Source organism: Hyperolius riggenbachi, chromosome 3 (genome assembly GCF_040937935.1).
Source record: "Hyperolius riggenbachi isolate aHypRig1 chromosome 3, aHypRig1.pri, whole genome shotgun sequence".
Classification (NCBI taxonomy): Eukaryota; Metazoa; Chordata; class Amphibia; order Anura; family Hyperoliidae; genus Hyperolius; species Hyperolius riggenbachi.
In genome coordinates, this window is record NC_090648.1 from 319,715,761 (window position 1) to 319,737,707 (window position 21,947).

Genomic DNA, 21,947 nt, shown 5'->3' on the forward strand with positions numbered 1-21,947 from the left:
TTGTTCATCATTGGGGAAAAATTTAACACAAGTGTGTGTTACATTGGTCAGATTTTTCACATTTTACAATCTCCCTGAAAAAATGTACTTAATTCTCAAATTGGAAAAACATACATGGGGTGTAGCCACCTAAACATGGGAAATTTTGCATGTTCTGTGATTGTGTTTTCCAAAATTGCAATTGCTCCACTGGGCTCAACACCACAGACTTACATTAGCCTTTTTGAAAGTGCCAGTGATTGTCAGAGCCCCAAAAACACTAAAAAAAGTGAAGCCTGCATGTCAGTTCTTACCAGTCTCTTGTATTTGCTTTACAATGTTTTCTCTATTTTTCACTGCACGAAGTTACTCTTTTGTGTAGGCTGTACAATATATGCAGTAGTGTCATATTTCCTCATGAACTTATAGTGGTAGTTATTTGGCTGCTAGCCAGAATCATGTCTTTACTGTGCCTAGAAATAGCTGACAGGAAGACAGTTGCATCACACAACTCCTCCTACAAATCCCCAGATAAAGGGTCATACAAATAAAGTGACTCCCAAAGTCCCAAACCTGTCAAGTGTCACCTCACTAACACTGTATATTTGGCAGTGGCCCAAGCCAGGTAATTACCAGACAAGAACAAATTATTAAAGGGGCACTACAGTGAAAAACTGTGAAATTTAAAATATGTGCAAACATATTCAAATAAGAAGTACATTTTTTCCTGAGAAAAATGAGCCATAAATTACTTTTCTCCTATGTTGCTGTCACTTACAGTAGGTAGTAGAAATTTGACAGAAGTGACAGGTTTTGGACTAGTCCATCTCTTTATAGGGGATTCTCAGGGATATATTTATTTTGAAAAGCACTTGAATACAGTGAAAACAGTGAATGGCAGTTGCTCTATCCAACTGCCAAAAAACTGTGTAGCAAGCAGGGAAGCTGGCCAGCATTATTGTTTAAATCCTTTTTTGGGAATATCTTTATAACGAAAAAAATCCTTGCTGAGAATCCCCTATGAAGAGATGGACTAGTCCAAAGCCTGTCACCTCTGTCAAATTTCTACTGCCTACTTTAAGTGATAGCATTATAGGAGAAAAGTAATTTATGGCTCATTTTGCTCTGGACAAGACACACAACATTTGTACTGTATCACGTATTTCTTCTTGCGGACTCAAATCGCTTCAGAGTTGCAGCCACTTGAGCCGGGGGCGGCATTGCAATTTCGGAAACTGCTTGTTATTTCCAAACCCTAAAGTACTGTGATTTTACATGGCATTCCTGGAGCAAGCACAATTTGGTCCTGAAGCTATTGAATGCGATTGCTCTGAAAATACTGCATCCAGCACTTTGTGATCGCACAGTGGTGTAGCTAAAGAACTTTGGGCCCCAGCGCAAGTTTTACATTGGGCCCCCCAAGCAATCTATACATAACAATTCATATAAAACCTGCCAAGCACATCCACAGTATGAGAGGTAGAGAAGCAGAGGAGGGTAACAGTTTGTTTATGGTTAACCACTATTCAAAGCATATATATATATAATAGAAGTGATCATCATCAGTTTCGCACCATTGAGCTAATACTGTGGTTGAGGGGGGCAGTCTAGTGGGCCCCTGTGGTCCAAGGGCCCCGGTGCAGTTATAACCTCTGCATCCCCTATTGCTACGCCACTATAAACATGTATAGTTAATGGGCCTTTTGCAAGGCGTGGGAATACACGCCTTGTCGTGTTCTCATTGCGTTATCTCTTTGCAGCGACGTGTGCCCTGCTGCTCATATGTATCTTATTTCATTTTCCAGGGTAGTTTCCTGCAGGTCACCTGGTTCCCGGGCTCCTTGCTCTCCGTCCCTTGTCACAGGGAGCGGGTTCCTTGGCTGCTGCTGCTGAGTGCGCGGCGTAGCCGGAGGCTCCAGGCGTGCATTGCTATACACTTCACAGTAGTGTTGTCCGGATCATGAACGATTCGGATCTTTGATCCGAATCTATTTTATGAGTCGATCATCCGAATCATCAAAATGAACGATTCGGATCGCAAAAGGGGCGGGGCAAGGACCGACACGCCCCCTCTCAGCGGGCAGCGGGGTCCTGGAAGCACTGAGCAGAGATGGATCGCTCTGTTGTATGGGAGCCAGCCTTGCAGGGAGACAGGTAGATGAGAGAGAGGGGGCATGGGTGCCACTGCCAGATATGTGTAGAGCACATATACTGGCTATAACGTGCTGCCCATTATAGGCTGGCTGTTCCGTAGTGCTGCACAGTGATCACATTGGAAGCTTTTGGCTCAGCACAGCTCAGTGACTTTGCAGACAGTGTGATTGAAAGGCAATATAATCCTCCTGCGCTCGGCACTAAACAGCTGCACTTATCTTCTGGGAATGCTTTCTTTCACTGTGCGACCTTTTCTTTCAAAGTGTACAGATGAACATATAGGTGAAATATATGTAAAGCATATGACTGCAGCATGTGGGTATTACGTGCAAACATTTCTGCTCTCTGCTCGTCCCTCCTCCCTTCTCTGTCCACTCCCTGCCCTCTGTCCATCTTCTCCCCTTCTCTGTGTGTCCACTCCCTCCCCTTCTCCTGCCCACAGACCTGTCCTGCTGTTCATTTCACCCCCGAATGCTTCCTGTAGTAAAATGATCCGAGATTCGGATCAAAGATCCGGATCTCTTCAATGATCCGATTCGAATCATCCGGATCATTGAAAAGATCCGAACTTCCCATCTCTACTTCACAGGTTTTCTGGCCCCCGGCAGTGAAGGGGTGTGCAGAGTGGGCGTGTCTGCGATCCACCCTGATCCACACAGACACACTCCCAGCGGCGAGCAACACACACGGCTGCACGATCGGCCGGAGAGGGGACAGAGCCAGCCGCGTCTATTATGTGCCAGTCACAGCGCCTGGCCGCGCTCACCGCTCCATCCTCTCTGCCAGGGAGGCGACCTCGGGCTGTCTAGCTGCTGCTACCAAACCTCCACCACCATGCCGGGCAGCGACACGGGGATAGCCGTGGACAGGACTTACTCTGATCCGGAGAGGCACCAGCGGAGCAAGCCTCGGGTAAGGCATGGGGGTGATGGTGGGGATGAGGCTGGGGGACCTGTGTCTCCGTACCAGTAATGAGCTATATACGACTGGTGCACCTTGTATATAATATAGCTCACGCCTGGCATGCTCCGACTTCTAGTTCCACAACTGCTGGAGACTCTGTAGCGCTGCACTCTGTGGTCACTGTGTGAACGCTGCCTACTGACAACCTGCGGCTTATAATGGGCAATTAGGGTCCAGTTCACTCCCATGTCTTCACTACACCCACCGAGCAGTACATTATACATGTCCATTATTGCCATTAGTAATATGATCAGCACTGCAGTGTATATGGTGCGTGTGATGTATAGGAAGTGGCGCTATGTCTCATTCCCATTGTACTCGTACACTATGTTTAGTGCAAGCAGCCACAGTATTCCCCTGATTCCTGATGAAATGTCAGCTGTGTATTGGAAAGGTAACGCTAAGATGAAAGAGAGCTGTTGTTGGCTTGATCAAGGTGCCAACTTATGATACAATTTTGATTGTACAATTTTATCAAATCTATATAGCAGAAAGGGGGGACAGGAAATTTGGGCAACGGAGGAAGTTTAGGCACACACATTGATATTGGCAATTGTGCCCGCTATTTGTAGCTGCAGTATGTTGGGCTGCTTGCTATTTTATTGTGCGCCCAAATTTCCCGCAATTGCCAATCTTATTATGGATGTCTATGGGGTGCCTGAACTTCTGGGGCACCTAATATTTAGTTTGTACAGTGGTACTAAAGGCAGCACAGTCATCAGTGGGTGTGCGCCAGTGGGTCGTTTAGGGCTAAGCATTGGTAGAGGGGGTACAGATGTGAGGCTAGGTTTAGCAATAGTAACAATTATTGATATTGTAATATTGGCATTACCACTGCCCAATAGTAGAATATAAGTCATTTTACCAGTGTTCCTTTCACATAAAGATTGCATATACCTGTGTAGAAGGGTATACTGAGATAATATACTTTGAATGGATGCTTCAGGCAGTCCCTCATATTTACTTTTTTTTTTATCATTAGTGGGTACTTTTAGCCTGGAGCACTCATCCAATTTTGATTGTTCAGTTTTCCCACTTCCATGTAGTATGAGAGCTATTCAAAACTGTTGGCCCTCCTACTACATGGTGATGGTAAAATGGAATGTGTGTATGCACCCTGAGGCTACTGATGTGGGTATCTCCATCCATGATACACTAGGTCCATATGTGAGGCATTTACCTAGACCACACAAGTCATTGTAACAGCAATAGCTGAAATAGGAATGACCTTTCCATTAAGTGACTTGAGTGTGGATATATGCACAGTATGTGCTGTTAATCCTGTCATATGGGAAATCTAAGGGCTCGTTTCCACTATCGCGAATCTGCATGCGTCCAACGCATGCAGATTCGCACATGTAATGCAAGTGAATGGACCTGTTTCCACTGTAGCGTTTGCGTGGTGCGTTTTTATGAGCGGTGAAAAAACGCACAAAAGAGCCAACGAATTCGCCTGCTAGTGGAATGCATGCGAATCGCCGCTAATGTATTTAATAGGGAAATCGCATGCGTTTTTTTACGCGTTATTTTACGCGATTACGCATGCGATTCCGCATAGGAACCAATGTAAATTAACACAGGCAGTGACATGGTTAAAAACGCACATAGCCTAACCTATGCGAAATCGCATGCGTAATCGCGTAAAATAACGCGTAAAAAACCGCACCTGCATGCGATTTCTTCTGCGGTGGAATCCAGGCGATTCCGCACCGCTACAGTGGAAACAAGCCCTAACTGTGTGCTATTAATACAGTCTTAATGACTCATCCTGCAAGTTTTAATGTCAGTAATATTTCGTATCCTTACAATACATGCTTCTTATGTCATATCAGGTATGAAATAATACAGCATTTTGGACACTTTGTGAATTTTATGGCACAGACATTTGGTTCAAGACTTGTTTGTTGCCACACTTGTGTAGTGACACTTGACACAGAATGACATCTGCAGCCAGTCCCTGTTTTCTTAACAGGAAACTCGGGAAATACCATAAAGGGGTAAACCAGCACAAAACAATATTGTTGCTATCTGTTGTCACCTTTATTGACTCTTAATTGCTACAGTTTTTGTATCAGCTGTTTCAAATGAGTCACCTAGCTGTCTCAACTTGCTGATACTCTTGTTTCACTTTATATACTGAGAGGTGCTCAAACAGTAACAAGTTATAGATGATAAAGTCAAATCAAACTGAGAATGGTTGTGTAATAGCTGCAGGATTAACAATGTTTACAATCCTACCTTTTTGTTGTTTTTTTGTAAGTGATATTATTTTACAGATATGATTGATAAAAATTGCTATTGTGCATGCCTTACAACAGTGGTAGTCATCCCCAAAGATTTTGGGGGGTGTACATTTATCCAATTGTGATTGATTGGCCAGTTTTACTACTTCTGTGTAGTATGAGAGCCCCCTGATTCTGAATACAATGAACTATTGTGAAGGTACTATGTGAAAATGTTAGGCCTCGTTCACATTATCACACGTAGATGACCGTGGGAATGCAACGCGTATGACCGCACGCCATCTGCGTTTGCATGCGTTGCATGGCTGATCCCATTCACTACAGTGAATGGGTCAGCTACGAGTATTGCTAAAAAAATGTGTGCAGCATGCGTTCACGCATTGCACTGGTCTGGAACGCATGCAGTGTGAGCATCAGACAGTGCAGTCTATGCACTTCTGATGTTTGTGCGTGTCTGCCTCCTACACGCATTGCTGTAATACGGATGGTAACACGTGTAATGTGAATAAGGGGAAGCACAGTGGCGGTGGGCAGCACGGTGGCGTAGTGGTTAGTGCTCTCGCCTTGCATCGCTGGGTCCCCGGTTCGAATCCCAGCCAGGTCAACATCTGCAAGGAGTTTGTATGTTCTCCCCATGTCTGCGTGGGTCTCCTCCGGGTATTCCGGTTTCCTCCCACATCCCAAAAACATACAGATAAGTTAATTGGCTTCCCCCTAAAATTGGCCCTAGACTAAAATATACATGCCCTTCCCAGGGCTGTGGAGTCAGAACAATTTTTGGGTAACTAGACATATGATTATAGTAGGGACTAGATTGTGAGCTCCTTTGAGGGACAGTTAGTGACAAGAATATATATATATATATATATATATATATATATATATATATATACTCTGTACAGCGCTGCGGGAGATGTTGGCGCTGTATAAATACTAAAAAATAATAATAATGAGGCCTTAAAGTTGATGTTTGTTCACACACTATAAATTCTCCTTCACATGTCTTCTGGATCTCTGTCACCCAAGGGATTGGGTACTGATCCCTGCTGGGTGACATCACTAACACCCCATCAGCCTCTGGCTGATGATGTGTCTGTTGCTATGGAGAGGGGTGGAGGAACGATGATTGCATACAGTGGAGTGGCTTCCGGCAGGTGGGAGAGCGGGGAGAACAATGTTGTCATGCGGTGCTTGGGCATTGTTGAAGGTCCAACATGCCGGATATTTAGCGATTGTTGTGTGGCTGCTGTACACACACTGATCTGATGCCTGATTCTCGGCCATGGCGGTCGGTATCGTCCTTCACTGCCGAGTTCAGACCAGCTTGGGTATGGACCTTTAGTTAAAGGGAACCCGAGCTGAGAGGGATATGGAGGCTTCCCAGGGCTGTGGAGTCAGAACAATTTTTGGGTAACTGGAGTCAGTGGTTTCATAAATTTCGGAAGATTTTTGCCCTGCTTCCATATTTATTACCTTTTAAACAATACCAGTTGCCTGGCAGTCCGCCTGATCCTGTGTCTCTAATACTTTTAGCCATAGACCTTGAATAAGCATGCAGCAGATCAGGCACTCTGACTCAACTGATGCAGGTTTTACTGGATTAGCCATATGCTTGTTTCAGGTTTTTGACTCAGACACTACGTATGCCAGAAGATTAACATGGCTGCCAGGCAAATGGCATTCTTTACAAGGAAATAAATATGGCAGCATCCATATCCCTCACACCTTGGGTTTCCTTTAAAAAAACAAACAAACAAAAAAACTACAAAGAAACGAAAGACCTCAAATATTGCATATCATGAACATGGTTTGAGAGATATAAGGGCCTGTACATATAGGCAGTGTTGTGCAGAGCTCAGATTTTGTGCTGGCTGTGGTGGAGTATCGAGTGTTGTGGCCACATCCAGTTCCAGGTAATGGAGCAGCCTGTCTCCACCACTGGAAAATGTACTTGGATAAAGCAGTGTGGGGTGAACAGTGGTGCGCTTTTAGGAGTGCTGAGAAGACTGAAGGCCCATACACACGCTAGAGGATTCTTAACTGAGGTGGCTGGATAGGGTAGTCTGTGCCGAGAAGTAGTGTGTGTACAGCCTCCCTGCTGCATTGTTGAGAGATCCAGAGTGCCTGACCTTCTCTCCTGAGTGCATTGTTCCAATCCTTAAAGTAAACCAGTGATGAAGCGTTAGTAAGATTTGATACTTAGCCAGGGCTTCCTCCCGCCCCGGTAACTTACTCAGTCGCGTGCAGTCTGGGTCGTCTCCTACACTTGTGCGGCCTACTGCCTGGACAGGCATCGCTGAGCAAGTTACCGGGGCTGAGTGAGGCTGAATAGCAGACCGCGGGAGCATGGCGTGGGACACGCACGTGTTTATGGGGCAGGAGAAAGGCCCGGTTAAGTATCAAATCTTAGGAACACTGCATCTCTGGCACACTTTAAGCTAAGTACAGGTAGTCCCCGACTTACGAATGGCCCGCTGATACGACCGGCATGGATTCAGTGTTTCCATGGGAACAAGCCAAAAACATTTTTCAAATTGGACTTTTAGTTTTTGAGAAAATCGATTTTAAAAAAATGCAAAAAAAAATAGCTTTTAAATTTTGTATAAGCAGGCACAGAGGGCAGAGGTGACAGAGAGGGACACTGGAGGCACAGAGGAGGTACAGGAGACAGGGATAGCATATTGTTCCGACTTAAGAACAGATTCAGGTTAAGAACGAACCTACAGTCCCTATCTCTCGTTCGTTAACCGGGGACGATCTGTACACAGAAGTTAGAATTGTTGCTCATCGGGGTTTGAGAAACCATCCCTCGGGCAACAGTTTGGGGAACAATGTTGTATAGACACATCCCCAGCAGATCCATTAACATGGATCCTTAAAGGATACATCCAGTAATCTGAAAAATAAGTTTCACTCACCTGGGGCTTTTTCCGGCCCCTAAAAGTCTATTAGGTCCCACAGCACAGTTCCGCTCTGAGCCAGGACTCCTCTCTTCCCTTTGTAAGATCATGACCCGAATTGAACTTCTGAGAATTGAACTTGACTTCTAGGGGTGAGAAGAAGCCCCAGGTGGGGGAAACTTTTTTTTTTTCACATTTGCCTCATGTATCCTTTAAGTACAGTATTGTTTCATGTAAAGATGGCTTTACACTGTTCAGAATCAGAAACTGTTTTATGCGCCCAGAAATGTTTTTGGCACATACATAGCACAAAGTAAGAGGAAGACGAAAACAGAGTTGTCAATAACAACCATTGTGGGCCAAATAAATAGACAGTAACAGTAGTAGTTGTAATAACAAAAATGAAAAAGGACAAGGGTGACCTCATAAGGGGGGCATGGGGGGAGTTCAAGAGTTTGACAGCGGAAAGGAAAAAAGTGTTCCTATGCCTTAAAGTCTTGGTGGAGATAGCCTAGAACTCCGGCTTGATGGGAGCTGAAGTAGTGGAAACATGAGTGTGAGTGGTCGTTGGCAATCCCCATTGCTCTAGAGCCCATTCTGGAGAAGTGAAGTAGGTCTAGTGGGGGAAGGGGTTTCCCAATGATCCTCTCCGCTGATTTGATGATTCTTTGCTGTCACTGATGGTGAAGCCTGCATACCAGACCAGGATGGATGAGCAGAGGACAGAATCGATTGTGGCAAAGTAGAAGGACCTGAGAAGCTCCTGAGCCATGCCAAACTTTATTAGTTGGCAGTTAAAGAATAGTCTCTAGTGGGTAGAGATGGTATTGGACTTCCAGCTCAGGTCCTTGGTTGTGCCCAGGATGTGGACGCCGGGTACACATTCGACCTTGGTTCCGTCGCTATAGATCGGAAGTGGATTGAGGCATGCTTCCTGAATTTCTTGATCAACTCGACTGTTTTAGCTGTTTTTTTTAATCCTTTTTTTTTTTTTTTCCCCCTCAATCAATATTAGGACCAATATTACAATTGATGTTATGATCAATTTTAGCTTAACATTGATCAAAAACAAATTTGAGTGATTGATATTGAATAGTGTCTGAGCAGCTTAAAGCCCCATCTACACCATGGGACATTGTAGCGATCCGGCGGCTCGATTAGCCGCCGGATCGCCTCTTCCGCGTGCCCCGCATTCGATTCCCCGCTCATCTCCCGCACGATTCCCTGCCATTGTCCCCTCGCGGGGATCGAGCAGGGAATCGGCGGTGCGGAGAGCCATCCTGTCGGCTCTTATCAATCGAGCTGCATCAGCGGCTCGATTGATAAGGAGCATCGCGGCCGCATCTACTCGTGTAGATGCGGCTTATAGCTACATACACACCATAGATTACTGTTGATCGTCAGGGGTTGGGACTCAATCCCTCAGGCCACAGTTCATGGCAGATGCTGTACAGATGTGACTAACTTAAAGTACAGTTTAGTTCTATTTAAAATTGGGCTACTTTGGTTATATATATATTTTTTTTCTTTCCATGTGGCCATACTGAAATCTATAAGTCTGTTTATTATTAGAAATGATCACTATAAACTGAAATCTTGAGGCATATGGAGGCGCATACATATGAAGCAGCTGCCAGGAGAGCTGGGCACATGGTAAAGCTGATAAACTGCTCACCCTGTTGCTGCACAAGTTCCGGCGGCGCTATTTACGATTTCCCTCCAGGTTGCTGTGGATAGTGGGGAAAGATGTAATTCAGGTTCCAGCTATTGCTGGCTGCCGAGTGATTGTTTTTAGAGTAACTTGTGCTCTGTCTTTTGAGTGCCGCTATAGCCATAATTCCTTTTGTGGCTTATGGTGGCGCCTTTTAAAGGAGACAGCCTTTAGCGTGGATCGGGGAGGGAGGCCCTAGAGCTGCGCAGCCGCACTCGTGTCTGTGCGGACTGCGCAGCCGTGGCCTCCTCCGGCAGCCATTTTTGAGGGGGCAAAAGAGCCCCTTGGTTGGGTGGGGTGAGATTATGCAGCGGGGACCCGGCGGAACTGCACGGAGGGGGCAGATGGCGTCCTCCGTGCCTTCAAAAATCACACAGGTACACAACTTTTTTTTTTTTTTTTTTTTTTTTTTTTAATTTGGGCTCGTAAGTCTTTTAAGGAGGACTGCTAAGGAACTTCATCTCATTTTGCACAAGGATCACAGACTGAGGAAGATATTCCCTAAACCTCCCCTCTTGTCATATCGGCAACAACACAATCTAATACATGATTGTCAGGAGTTCTTTGAATAGGCCACAACAAAACGGAACATCACCTTGCCAACAAAAAAGATGTGGGACCTGCAGACACATTTACTCCACTGACAGGTTAACGATACCTGGTTCACAACAGGAGTACAGAGTACAAGGCACATTTTCCTGTGGTTCCACCAATCTGGTATATCTGACCATGTGTGCTAAATGCCACAATGTTATGTACGTGGGAGAAACTGGACAAACTCTGCACAAACATGAATGGACACAGGCATACTATTAATACCAAATCTGAACTCCCAGTTGCTACACACTTTCGTTCCAACGGACACAGCATGTATGATCTTTGTGTCACTGTCCTGAAGGGTGGCTTCAAAACGTCAAATGATCGATAAATAGCAGAAACAAAATGTATAAATTGGTTCAAAGCAGTGGACAAGGGCTTGAATAAGGACGAAAACTTTCTATATTGGTATGAGGCTGAGGATATTTAATGCCAAACTCTTTCTCAGCCTATATAGCTAAACTTGTGAACTCAGAATTTACGATGCCTCTGTGACAATCCAACTCCCAGGTCTGGTAGCATGGTGTAGACAAGAATTCTTATCTCGGCTAACAACCTCCCACCCCATGTAGATGTTCTGTTTCACTTAACGCATCTTAATGACACGTATTTATGCTTGAAAAAAAATCTATGTTTTCCCTTTTGATGTTGCATGTATAAAGCTGTCTGTACCATCAGCCTGCAAGCAAACAGGATTTAAGCCCGACGAAGGCTCCAAGGCCGAAAGCTTACTTATTCTTATTCTTTTTAGTTAGCCAATAAATGGTATCATCCTGATTTAAAACTTCTTACTTTATGGAATATACTTATTACACCCTACAGGTGGGCTTCTTAATATTAGCAGCAAAGGAATGTGTAGATGAGCAATCTGTCGGTCATGTTTCTAAAAATGACTAGCCAGCTTCTGCTTCCTGAAGTAAAGGTCCTGCAGTAAACCTTCTTAGTGTTTCCAGTGGGTGCTCAGCTGTCCATGTGACTCTCCTCAGACCTACAGTAATTGGCACCTATTCTTTACAGTAGTCTGTTGTCATTCTGCAATATCCAGGAAACTGGCTGTCAGACACTGCTTCCACTGCTGGGCCACTTCTCCCCTCCACAGACTAGCAGTGGAGAGAGATTGGGTAACACTGTCTGCATCAACCTACGGTACCTACCACCACAACATCTTTCTCATATAGGATCCAGTGTGGGATAAAGTGTGCGTGGCAGTTTGTCACTCCCCATTACAGAAGGCAGTGTAGGAAGCCAGTCTCTGTGATGATGCAGCATCTAGCCTACTAAAGATTTTTGCTATTGGGTAATATGTAAGTACTTTGTTTTAGTTATATTTTCTGGAATGCTAGGTTCCATCTGTAGCTTGTCTGGCCAGTGGGAGGAGAGAGTGTAGTATCCACTCCAAAGGTCTGTTCCGCTCTGGTTTGTGCCTGGAGCAGATGCATTTCCACCATAGGCAATATGGGAAATGCATCCGCTTTATGGGAAAAATTGCAAACTTCACGAGTGCATTCCACTTACCGCAACATATACGTTGCAGACTGACAAGTGTCCAATTTATAAAATAGCATCTGTTCACTATCAGTTTTCCATTGTGGCTAAACTGTAAGAAAAAAAAATGGCCATTTTCTGCTATAGAGGGAACCAAACCTAAGTGAGTTGGTGGGGAGGTTTAAACCCACAAAGCCACTTCTATTTAATTAAAGGGAACCTTAAAGAGACTCTGAAGCAAAAAAAAAAAAATTTTTTTCATGAATTGGTTGTGTAGTAGGGGTAATTACTAGTACATTGGAAGCAAAAATATATTCTCATATTTGCTTACTCCGGTTGTATGGCTGAAAGCTTATGCTGGGGATACACGGTACGTTTCTGTACCGTGTATCGGCCAGCTGATATTCTGCTGGCCCGATCATGCTGCTCGACCCCCGCCCGCTCGATTCCCGCCTACGGACAATGGCAGGGAATCGAGCGCTGATAAGGAAGCGGGGGCGAGCGGCAATCGATCCGCGCACGGACGAGCGGGGATGCGCCGGCATCGAGCCGCATAAAACGTGCCGTGTATGCCCGGCATTAGAGGCAGTGGATCGACAGGACTGCCAGGCAATTGGTATTGGTTAAAAGGAAACATGGCAGCCTCCAAATACAGTACCTCTCTGTTCAGGTTCCCTTTAATTATTTATTCAGGTGACATCATGTGCCCATTGTTACACTCAAACTTCTGAAATTCCTCAAAGATTGGTTTTGATGTATTTTTTTTTTCGGTCATTAAATAAAATAGACTTTTGATTTGAAAAACTGCCTATTTTACAAAGGGTAGGAACCAATACAGTATAGAAAGGGTTACAGACGTGTTATGTATATGTTACGGCCAGAACCCGAAGTTTGGCCAGAACTAGAAGTGGCCGGCCACTTCGGGTTCTGGCCGGCCAATGCGCGAACTGGCCGCTGCGCTGCGGCCAATGTGAGGAATGAAACAATTCCTGTAAGGTTTAATGTGATGTTGTGGCCGCAGCGCAGCAGGGTAAATGTATCACACATCTTTACTTTATTCAATGGCATTAAGCCGCCCGGCTTTTTCCCTCCGCCTCTCTCTCCTCCCCCCGCCTCTCTCTTCCTTCTCTTATGGGCAGCGGGCGGGGGACACGCGTGTCCAGGAGAGTCGTTCGTCGCGGCAGGAGAGCAGAGCGGGGAGGCTGCAGACATCGCTTCTGCCAGCACCCGCTCTGCAAGAACGGCAGGATTCCCCTGCCGCGACGAACGACTCCGGAGGGACACGCGTGTCCCTGGCCCGGCTGTGCCCATAAAGAGAAGGAGAGAGAGAGGCGGGGGGAGGAGAGAGAGGCGGGGGGAGGAGAGAGAGGCGGAGGGAAAAAGCCGGGCGGCTTAATGCCATTGAATAAAGTAAAGATGTATGATACATTTACCCTGCTGCGCTGCGGCCACAACATCACATTAAACCTTACAGGAATTGTTTCATTCCTCACATTGGCCGCAGCGCAGCGGCCAGTTCGCGCATTGGCCGGCCAGAACCCGAAGTGGCCGGCCACTTCTAGTTCTGGCCAAACTTCGGGTTCTGGCCGTAACATATACAAAAATGAAGAAAGAAGAAGAAAAAAAAAAAGCTTGCTTAGATTTTCCAGGAACTTTCTTGTCTTTCCGGTTTTCAAAGGCTTGTGTGAATGGTCTCATCGCTGAGTGTTCCCTGTTATTTGATCAGGTCTTCTAAGCTTGACTTGAGAAATTGTTTTATGACATGTACACCAGACTTTATGATAAGTACTGTTTATTTGGAGGTTGGGAGGAATATAAAACCACCCCGTAAGTTATACCCAGTTGTATTTGTAGAGCTTGATGACCAAATTTATAGAACTTGTGTGTAAAATATTTATTTTATATAGCGCCAACGTCTTCCTCAATGCTGTACAATAGACAGTACATATAGTTGTACGAACAAACAATGAGGGCAATACAGACAATATACAATTAAGCATTGTATTATTTTTAGCACTGGAAACACAGGAGAGACAGTGCTGCCCTTTTGGGCTCACAATATAGAGGGTGGAAACAAGAGAATACATTTTATACAAAGTGGGAGTGTATGCTCTACTGGAGGCCAACACAATGACAAGTCAGTAAGTGATTAGTGTACTGGGGCAGATTATACATTTGCAGAAGAGGTGAGTGTCCATATTACACTTGATGCAAAGGGTGAGCGAATGCTGAACAGATTGTGGGAGGGAGTGCCAAAGGAGAGAAGAAACATGTGAAAAGTCCTGCACACAAGAATAAAGACCCGCACTCATGGGCTGCCTGATGTCTCCTGTTGGGGATCTGGACCCGATCCCTTGGGCAACGTCTCTGGGCGGCGAATGCAGACGAGTGTTGCTATGCGGGAAGGCAGACTATTATTTACACCTCAAGTGCTCTTTAAAGATGTTGTTTGGAAATGGTGCGCAATTGCAGAAAAGCTTGTAAAGCACTGATCTACGATTACGGTACTTTTGTTTTTGGGGTTTTTTTTTTTTGTAAAGCAAAGCCCTGTTATTCAACATTACATTGTTATGCCAATGAAACGTTGCTTGGGAAAGTCCTTTTTTTTTATTTTTAATTTTTATTTTTATAGATGTGGGGGTTAAGGTCGTGCACAGACATGGGCAGCACAGCTAGACTCTACAGGGATTCCCAACTAACAAACATGTTCTGTTGCAGGAGATTGTAAGTTGTATTTGTTTGTAAGTTGTTTCCTGTGGTAAACATGTAAAACATGGATAAATAATTTACTTTCAAACAAGTCTGGATTTTGACATAGTCTAGATGTGCTTTTAAAGTGTGTTAAACTATTTTACAACAAAAATATGTCATAAAATACCTGAAGACAACTTAGTATCGCTGAAATGTTGTAACTCAAGTTGTTTCTAAGTAGAAGACTGTATAGCTTTGTATTGCGGCATCAGCAGGCAGTACAAAGGGAGCAGCTGCAATGAGTAACCTGATAGAATGGACGTCTGCTGAGATCTGATCTAATATCCAGTTGGAAGCTGGGGTAATGTCGTCGTTAATTGTTATGAGGTGCATATCGATAATTTACCTCAGCATACGAGTATGTGCCCAGCTTTAGAGGCAGAAATTAACACCTGCATTTGATTGGTCCATCTCCAAGTTGAGTATATGTGCAAAAAAATTGCATCAGCTCCAGATCACTAATATCTCAGTGACCATGCCTACAGAAAGCATAATGCGGGGGGGGGGGGTGAGCAGCACAAATCAAATTTTTATGAAATGTAGGCATGCAGCAGAGGAGATCCCCAGTCCCCACATGAAAAATACATAAATGCAAAGGGCTGCAGCACGCAACAGGGAAAAACTGGGACAGGGGCTCTTGGTCACTGGTTACAGCATAGTACAAGGGCTTAAGCTCACTGACTGTGCCAAAGTGCCCCAATATGGTGATCCCTACTCTAACCATGAAACAAATGCTAGTTCATGCCTACAGAATACCCATGTGGAATACAGTACTGTCCTGTGTGACTGGACACAGTCACAGTAGGCCAGCAACCATTTATTGAGGAGTCCTTGGGCAAGTCTCCTTAATACTGCTACTGCCTACTTAGCGCGTCCTAGTTGCTTCAGCTCAAGTGCTTTAAGTACGCAAGGAGAAAATCGCAATGTAAAAGTTGTTTATCTTCTCTTGTCTGTTTCTTTGATTGGAAATACTTTACCATCACTTATGCTGGCCACTAATGATCCAATCTTTTTCATCCAATCTTGCCATTTCTATGTAATATAAGGTAACTGCCTGAAGTATCTATTCAGTAAATTCACTGAATTTCCCCTTATACTACATAGATTTGGTAAGATTGGATGAAAAAGATTGGATCATTAGTGGCCACCCTAGTTAATTGCCCTCACCTGCATGACCCACATGTCCTGGTGTGCTTCTGTACTGGGTCCAGCAACCAGCTTCAGCATACCAGTACATACTAGCCCACTCTCATGCCACTATATACACAGCCCTTCACATTTCTCTGCAACTGGGAGTCTTATTGCATAGTAATTTTACTTGCTAATAATGTATATATTTAACTTTATAATTTTCAGGCTCTACCTTTTTATATGTACCTGTGTTTCATTAGTTTTGTTTGTTGTATTGCAGAAAAACAACAAAATGAAAGATTGAGTGGAACTTAAAATTTCAGAGCTCACTAGGCAGACGGGTTAGAATGTGACAGCTCTGTCTACAGTTATGCAGACAATAGTTGTCATTGTCACTAATCTGGCATAGCGAGTGGTTATTTGGATCCAATCTGAGCCAGCACACATTCCTCTCCCCTATCTCAACAGTGCTGCAGTTTTTCACACAGCCGAATGCATGACTCTTGTGCTTATAGAGGTACATCGCCTATTCTTCTATGGGGTACATGTAATCCAGGTGCCAGCGCCTCACTGAAATTCATGCTGTGAGTAAGAAGCTGAGAGTTGGGACATATTTCTAGGATGTCAGCCTTACTGAGGCTTCCCTTTCTTGTGTGTCAGTGAGCTGGCACTTGCATGAAGCCAGTGGAATCTGAAGTGTCTGATTCCCACCCAGCAGAAAGTGTTCCAGGTCAGTGACTCGCTAGGAAGTAAAGCCTAGGATCGCAGGGAGAGCCCGGGAGCGTTTAGCTGTAAAGCTGTTCTGTAATGGCAGCTGTCATATTTCTGTTCTTACTGGCACAAGTGTCCCCGCAAACCATCAGAAGTATTCCTGGGATGCATCTGCCAGTGGCTGACAATCTGTGTTCTATTACTGTAAAGTAGGTGGTACTTGGTGAGCTGCAGGACATCCTGTTATATTGCTTAATTTGACATGTTTTTCTTTCGGTGTCATTTTGCTTTAATATGATTAGGATATTTAAATTTTTTTTTTTTTTTTACTGTTAGATTTAGTGTGATGCCCCTTTTAAACTTGCTGTGTTGCAGCACTTTCTGCTGTCGCAGCTCGTTGCAGTGGCTATTAACCCTTTAGTAGCCAATTTATTTAGAGGCTTGCAAGGGCTCCAGGCCAATTTATTTTAGCACTTTTTTATTTCTTATTTGCTACATTTCCTAGCTTCTAATTAGTACTGCTGTAATGTGTATTTGTGGCCACTTGACACTAGGGGCAGCATGAGACAATATTATAGGACTTTTGCTTTCAGTTTCTATATTTTCTGCTTGTAGAGAGAGATCAAAGCAATCGAAGAATTTACAGCACAGTGAGTTCTGCCGACTAAAGTCAAAAGCAGTGCACTTATGTCAAACGAGATTACTTTATTGAAGTTGCTAATGAGTTAAAGTCAATGAAACATGACACACTGCCTGTGGTGCGACGTGATGCAACACGGAAGTCGCACGTTACATTTCATTTTCTTTGTTCCTACCGTGGCTATAACGTGCAGTGCGACTTTCAGCCTGCCGCAATGCACAAGTATAAAAGTATCCTTAACCACTTAAGGACCGGCTGAGTTTTTTATGATCTGTGCTGTGTGGGCTCTTCAGCCCCCAGCACAGATCAGGTGGCAGGCAGGGCGATCAGACTTCCACCCCCCCCCTTTTTTTCCCACTAGGGGGATGTCCTGTTGGGGGGGTCTGGTCGCCTCCGGCTTGCTTTGCCTAGCGGGGGACGCCTCAAAGAGCCCCTCCGCAGCGCTATTCCCCCCTCCCTCTCCTTTCCTTCCTCCCCTTCACAATATAGGCGGTACAGGACAGTGATCCATCCTGTACCGCCTCAGATAGGCTTCAGCCTATCGGATGGCGGCGATCCCCGGGCAATCGGAGGTCGGGGATCGGCGATCTCCTTTACGGCGCTGCTGTGACAGCAGCGCTGTACAATGTAAACACCGGGGATTACGTCCCCAGGTGTTTACATTTAGCCTGCGAGCCGTGATCGGAGGCTTGCAGGCTGTTTACGGAGCCCCCTGCCATGAACTGACAGAAAACGAGTGGCCGTTTCCATGGAAACAAATCGGCGTTGGCTGGTCGTTAACCTAGCGGTATTGGTGGTTATACACGTCAATACAAAACATGCTGTGAACAGTATTGACGTGCATACACGTTAAAGGGAACCAGAGAGGTTGGGGGGGAAGCTTTTATACATACCTGGGGCTTCCTCCAGCCCCATACGTACGGAACGCGCCCACGCCGCCGTCCTCTGCTGCCTGGATACGCCGGTACCGGGTCCCGTCATTGCCGCGAGTCGGCCGGCAGACGCGGCCAAATGTCCGCATCACACGGGGCTCCCTCCATACACATATGCATGAGACTGCCTACTGCGCAGCCTCATGCGTACGAGTATGGAGGGAGCCCCTGTGATGCGGACAATTGTCCGCGTGTGCCGGAAGTGACACGACCCAGTACCGCCGAACCAGGAAGCGGAGGATGGCGGCGTGGGAGCGATCCAGGCTTATGGGGCTGGAAGAAGCCCCAGGTATGTATAACATCTTGTTCTATTTTTTCAGCCCGTTCCTCTCTGGTTCCCTCTAATACACTTCCACAATGTACACTAGACCCTTGCTTACCACATTTTGGCAAGTTACAGGAGTAAAAAAGGTTAGGAAAATGAAATGGATCACGTTTTGCACTGATATCCTGGGGAAATTGAACGCCAGGGAGGTGAAAGACCTAAAGCTACTGTCAGTTTATTTATATGTCTGTCCAGTTTGGGGAGATTTGATGTCACTTGCCGCCTGTGTGACTTCCATTATTACTGTTAGTGCTGCTGTTGTGGAGATTTCCCTTCACTTCTGTCCTTGCAAATTTTAGACCGCAATAGTAGAAAGGAGCAGTTTTAACCATTTCTTGCTTATTTTAAAATCAAGAATATGGTCAGCTGTATTGTCTTGCAGATCAGGATTCCTGGCTCAAAACTCCAACAGGGGCGCCATCTGCATGGGGTTTGTGGGTTCTTGTGTCATTTTTACAGCCATGAGATGGATATCTCTATCTCTATAATCTCTTCCTTCAACACCCCCTTCCCCCCCCACAGAACCCCTTTAAGCCAATAGCATGCAAGAAAAGAATTTTGACAGTTCTTTTCCACCAACTTTTTGGTAGTTTTTCAATTAGAGTGCTTGAAAAGTTATTTTAAACAGAAAATGACAATAATAAGGGCTGAGAAGGAGTAATTGGGAACATTGCTCATGTACCACTCCATCCTGTGGACACTCCCATCATTCACACATAGAGCGGGCAGTATTACCAATCAATGCCTGATTATTATTCTGATCAAATATTGCTTAGCAATGGTCTAGAATTAATTCCTTTTCAATAGATGTTGATTTCAAATCTAACCTCTAATTCATTAAGAATTTCACAGTGCATGTATGAAGCAGTGAGGCAAACCTTCTGACACCGTGATAAATGTACATAGTGATGTTCCTTCATGCAGAGGTTTGTATGACTGCTCTTCAGTATTATACTGTAAAAGTCTAAATGTGGAATAATTGGTCTGTCTTGTGATTGCCTTGAGACTGCTTGTCATGCCCGCGGATTACTGATCACCATCACTTCAGAAGTGTTTACTTTGGCTCTGCTTGATATGTGCTTTCCATTAAAATGGTGAATGAAAATGATGAACATGGGTGAGTCACTGAGAGGATAAAGTAAAATAACTCCGTGTCGGAGGGTTGCGTTCTGAGCTCTGTATGTATTGTTAGGCTTTTATTTATTTAACAGTCATTAGGCTTTTATATCATTGATTATTCTGTTGATTTGTCTTTTTTTCAACAACATTTATATTTGCTAGACAGAAATATTTTATGAAGGTGAACAAAAATATTTTGTTTATGTTCATGTTGAAATGTGATTGCTTTTGGTAGAGTGCACACATGGACAGTGTAACAGACGTGACATTATCACAGTAGTACGTCTGGCTCAGCCTGCTCTGGGGTTTACAATAAATGAAAAGAAGTTTGTCAGTTTCAGTTGGGGCGGAAAGTGTATTTTGTAGCTGCTTTTGAAGCGAACATTTTTGCTTATTGCATTACATATTGTATATGCATTGCATATTGACCTACACATGTGTACTGGACCACAGTGGGCTTTTAGAATGAGAGCACATTAGGTCAGGCATGTTTGACTGAAAGCTTGCTATACACCAGCAGTTCTGGATGCTAGCCTGGCTTACAGGGGCAAAAAGAGATCATTAGCTTATTCAGTAGTGGTGCATTGTGGGTAGCCACAGATGTTCACTTAAAAGCTGAACTATTGCAAGTTTCTTTCTGTTTTAAGAAGGCAAATCACACCAAGCATTGCTTTTTAGTAGGAGGGCTTGTTGGTCTCTTAAGGTGCCCATACACTCGTCAGATTGGCAGCAGATAGCTAAGAAATGCATCTGATGATCTATCTGATGCGTTTTTAGAACATTTTTTACCAGGATAGAATTCCAATAGATTTCAGTTTGAAATCTATTGGAATTCTATCTGATGGCATTTTTTTTCCATCAGATTTCCATTAAGGCCAATGCAAACTGATTAGCAATCTCATCAGATCGACCTAAATCTTCCATCCTGCCAGCTCGATGGAAATCCATCGAAATCGATCGAAATCGGCCATCGATCGGTCGATTGGCCAACCGATTTGCAAACGATCGATCGGTCGGCCAGAAAATCGGCTGAGTGTATGGGCCCCTTTAGCCTCCTATACATTCCTAGTGGTTTTGGTCACCCCAAGCTGCTTGGTTACTTTGCCAGACTAAAAGCAAACTTGCATGATTCTGTGTTTCTGCACAGTGCAGTACCAACCCATTCACTGTAATTGAATGGGTTGAGCCCAACAGAGATCAGCGCAGTGGTTAGGTGTTGCTTCAAATGTGAGTATTGTCTGTTTTACTAACAATAAGAGTGAATTAGTGGTTTGAGTAAAACAATTTTTTTTTTTTTTTAAATATGTGAAAAGGAACCTGAAGTGAGAGGTATATGGAGGAGAGAGAATTAAGGTATGTATTAAATAAACAACAACAACCAGAAATAAAAATTAAACCATGAGCCTAAAATACAGCTCTGAACCACAGCCAGCCCTGAAAAAGCCTCTTTCCTGTCAGGGCTGTCATATTTTGGAATGCCTTCCAGCAGAGCTGCTTCTAGAGGACATAGCACATCAACTACAGGAAGGGATTGGATGTTTTCCTATAAGAACTAGATTTTCAACAATAATACAGTTCCCACTGAAGTATATTGTAATGTTGCAGTGTGGAGTCGGGAAGGATTTTTTGTTTTTGTTTTAAATTGAGACCATAACTAACACCCCCACCCCACGAATAAAAAAAAAACAAAACACATCTCTCTGGATCAGCTGGGGATTCTGTGGGATTTCTGCAGGGAAATGCATTTTTGACCAGGCTAGCTGTGTAAGTACCATATTTTGGTATGTGTAATGAAGATGAAGCACCTGGAGCAAACCTGCACAAACAGGAAGAGCCTATTCATTGTGTCCTGGCCAGGACTCAAACCTGAGATGCAAAGCAAGAGTGTTAATCACTTAGTTTATTGTCCTGTAGCTTTAGCACCTTAGCAGTCCTCCTGCTTTGCTTTTAAACTGGTTCTCCTGAGGCTTAGCTGTATTCACTGATGTGGAAGCTCAACCCTCCTGACCATGCCATCTTGCACCAGATATCTTCCCTTCCCTGCAGAGCAGCATTATGAAGGTAGCAGTCTCATGAGGTAGGAGGACTAGCTAGGGAGTCGGGGTTGCCATTGGTTTTATATTTGACTTTAGGTGACCACCAAGGTTTAGCAAAGCCCAGTGGATGGCAGATATTTTTTGTTGTTGTTTTTTTTTAATTTTACCAAGCCCAGTGCTGTTGTTTTTAAAGGGCAACTGATGAAAGAGAAAGTTCTGTATTTTCATTGGATTGGGCATCTAGTAGTAATAATTTGTAACTTTACTTTT

General features: G+C 44.4%; 1 protein-coding gene across 4 annotated transcripts in view; it reads left to right on the top strand.

Moving 5' to 3' along the window:
* The first annotated feature begins 2,071 nt into the window (after positions 1-2,071).
* TMCC3 (transmembrane and coiled-coil domain family 3) overlaps positions 2,072-21,947 on the top strand; it is a 116,733-nt gene continuing 96,857 nt past the window's right edge. The window contains exon 1 of one of the 4 annotated variants that reach the window (XM_068276799.1): positions 2,072-2,133. In XM_068276799.1, coding sequence (XP_068132900.1) covers positions 2,107-2,133 — 27 coding nt within the window. In that variant the 5' untranslated portion in view covers positions 2,072-2,106. Of the gene's footprint in view, positions 2,134-2,768; positions 3,046-16,404; positions 16,499-21,947 lie in introns of those variants that run through there. The other 3 variants (XM_068276798.1, XM_068276800.1, XM_068276801.1) reach the window with 3 other exon arrangements.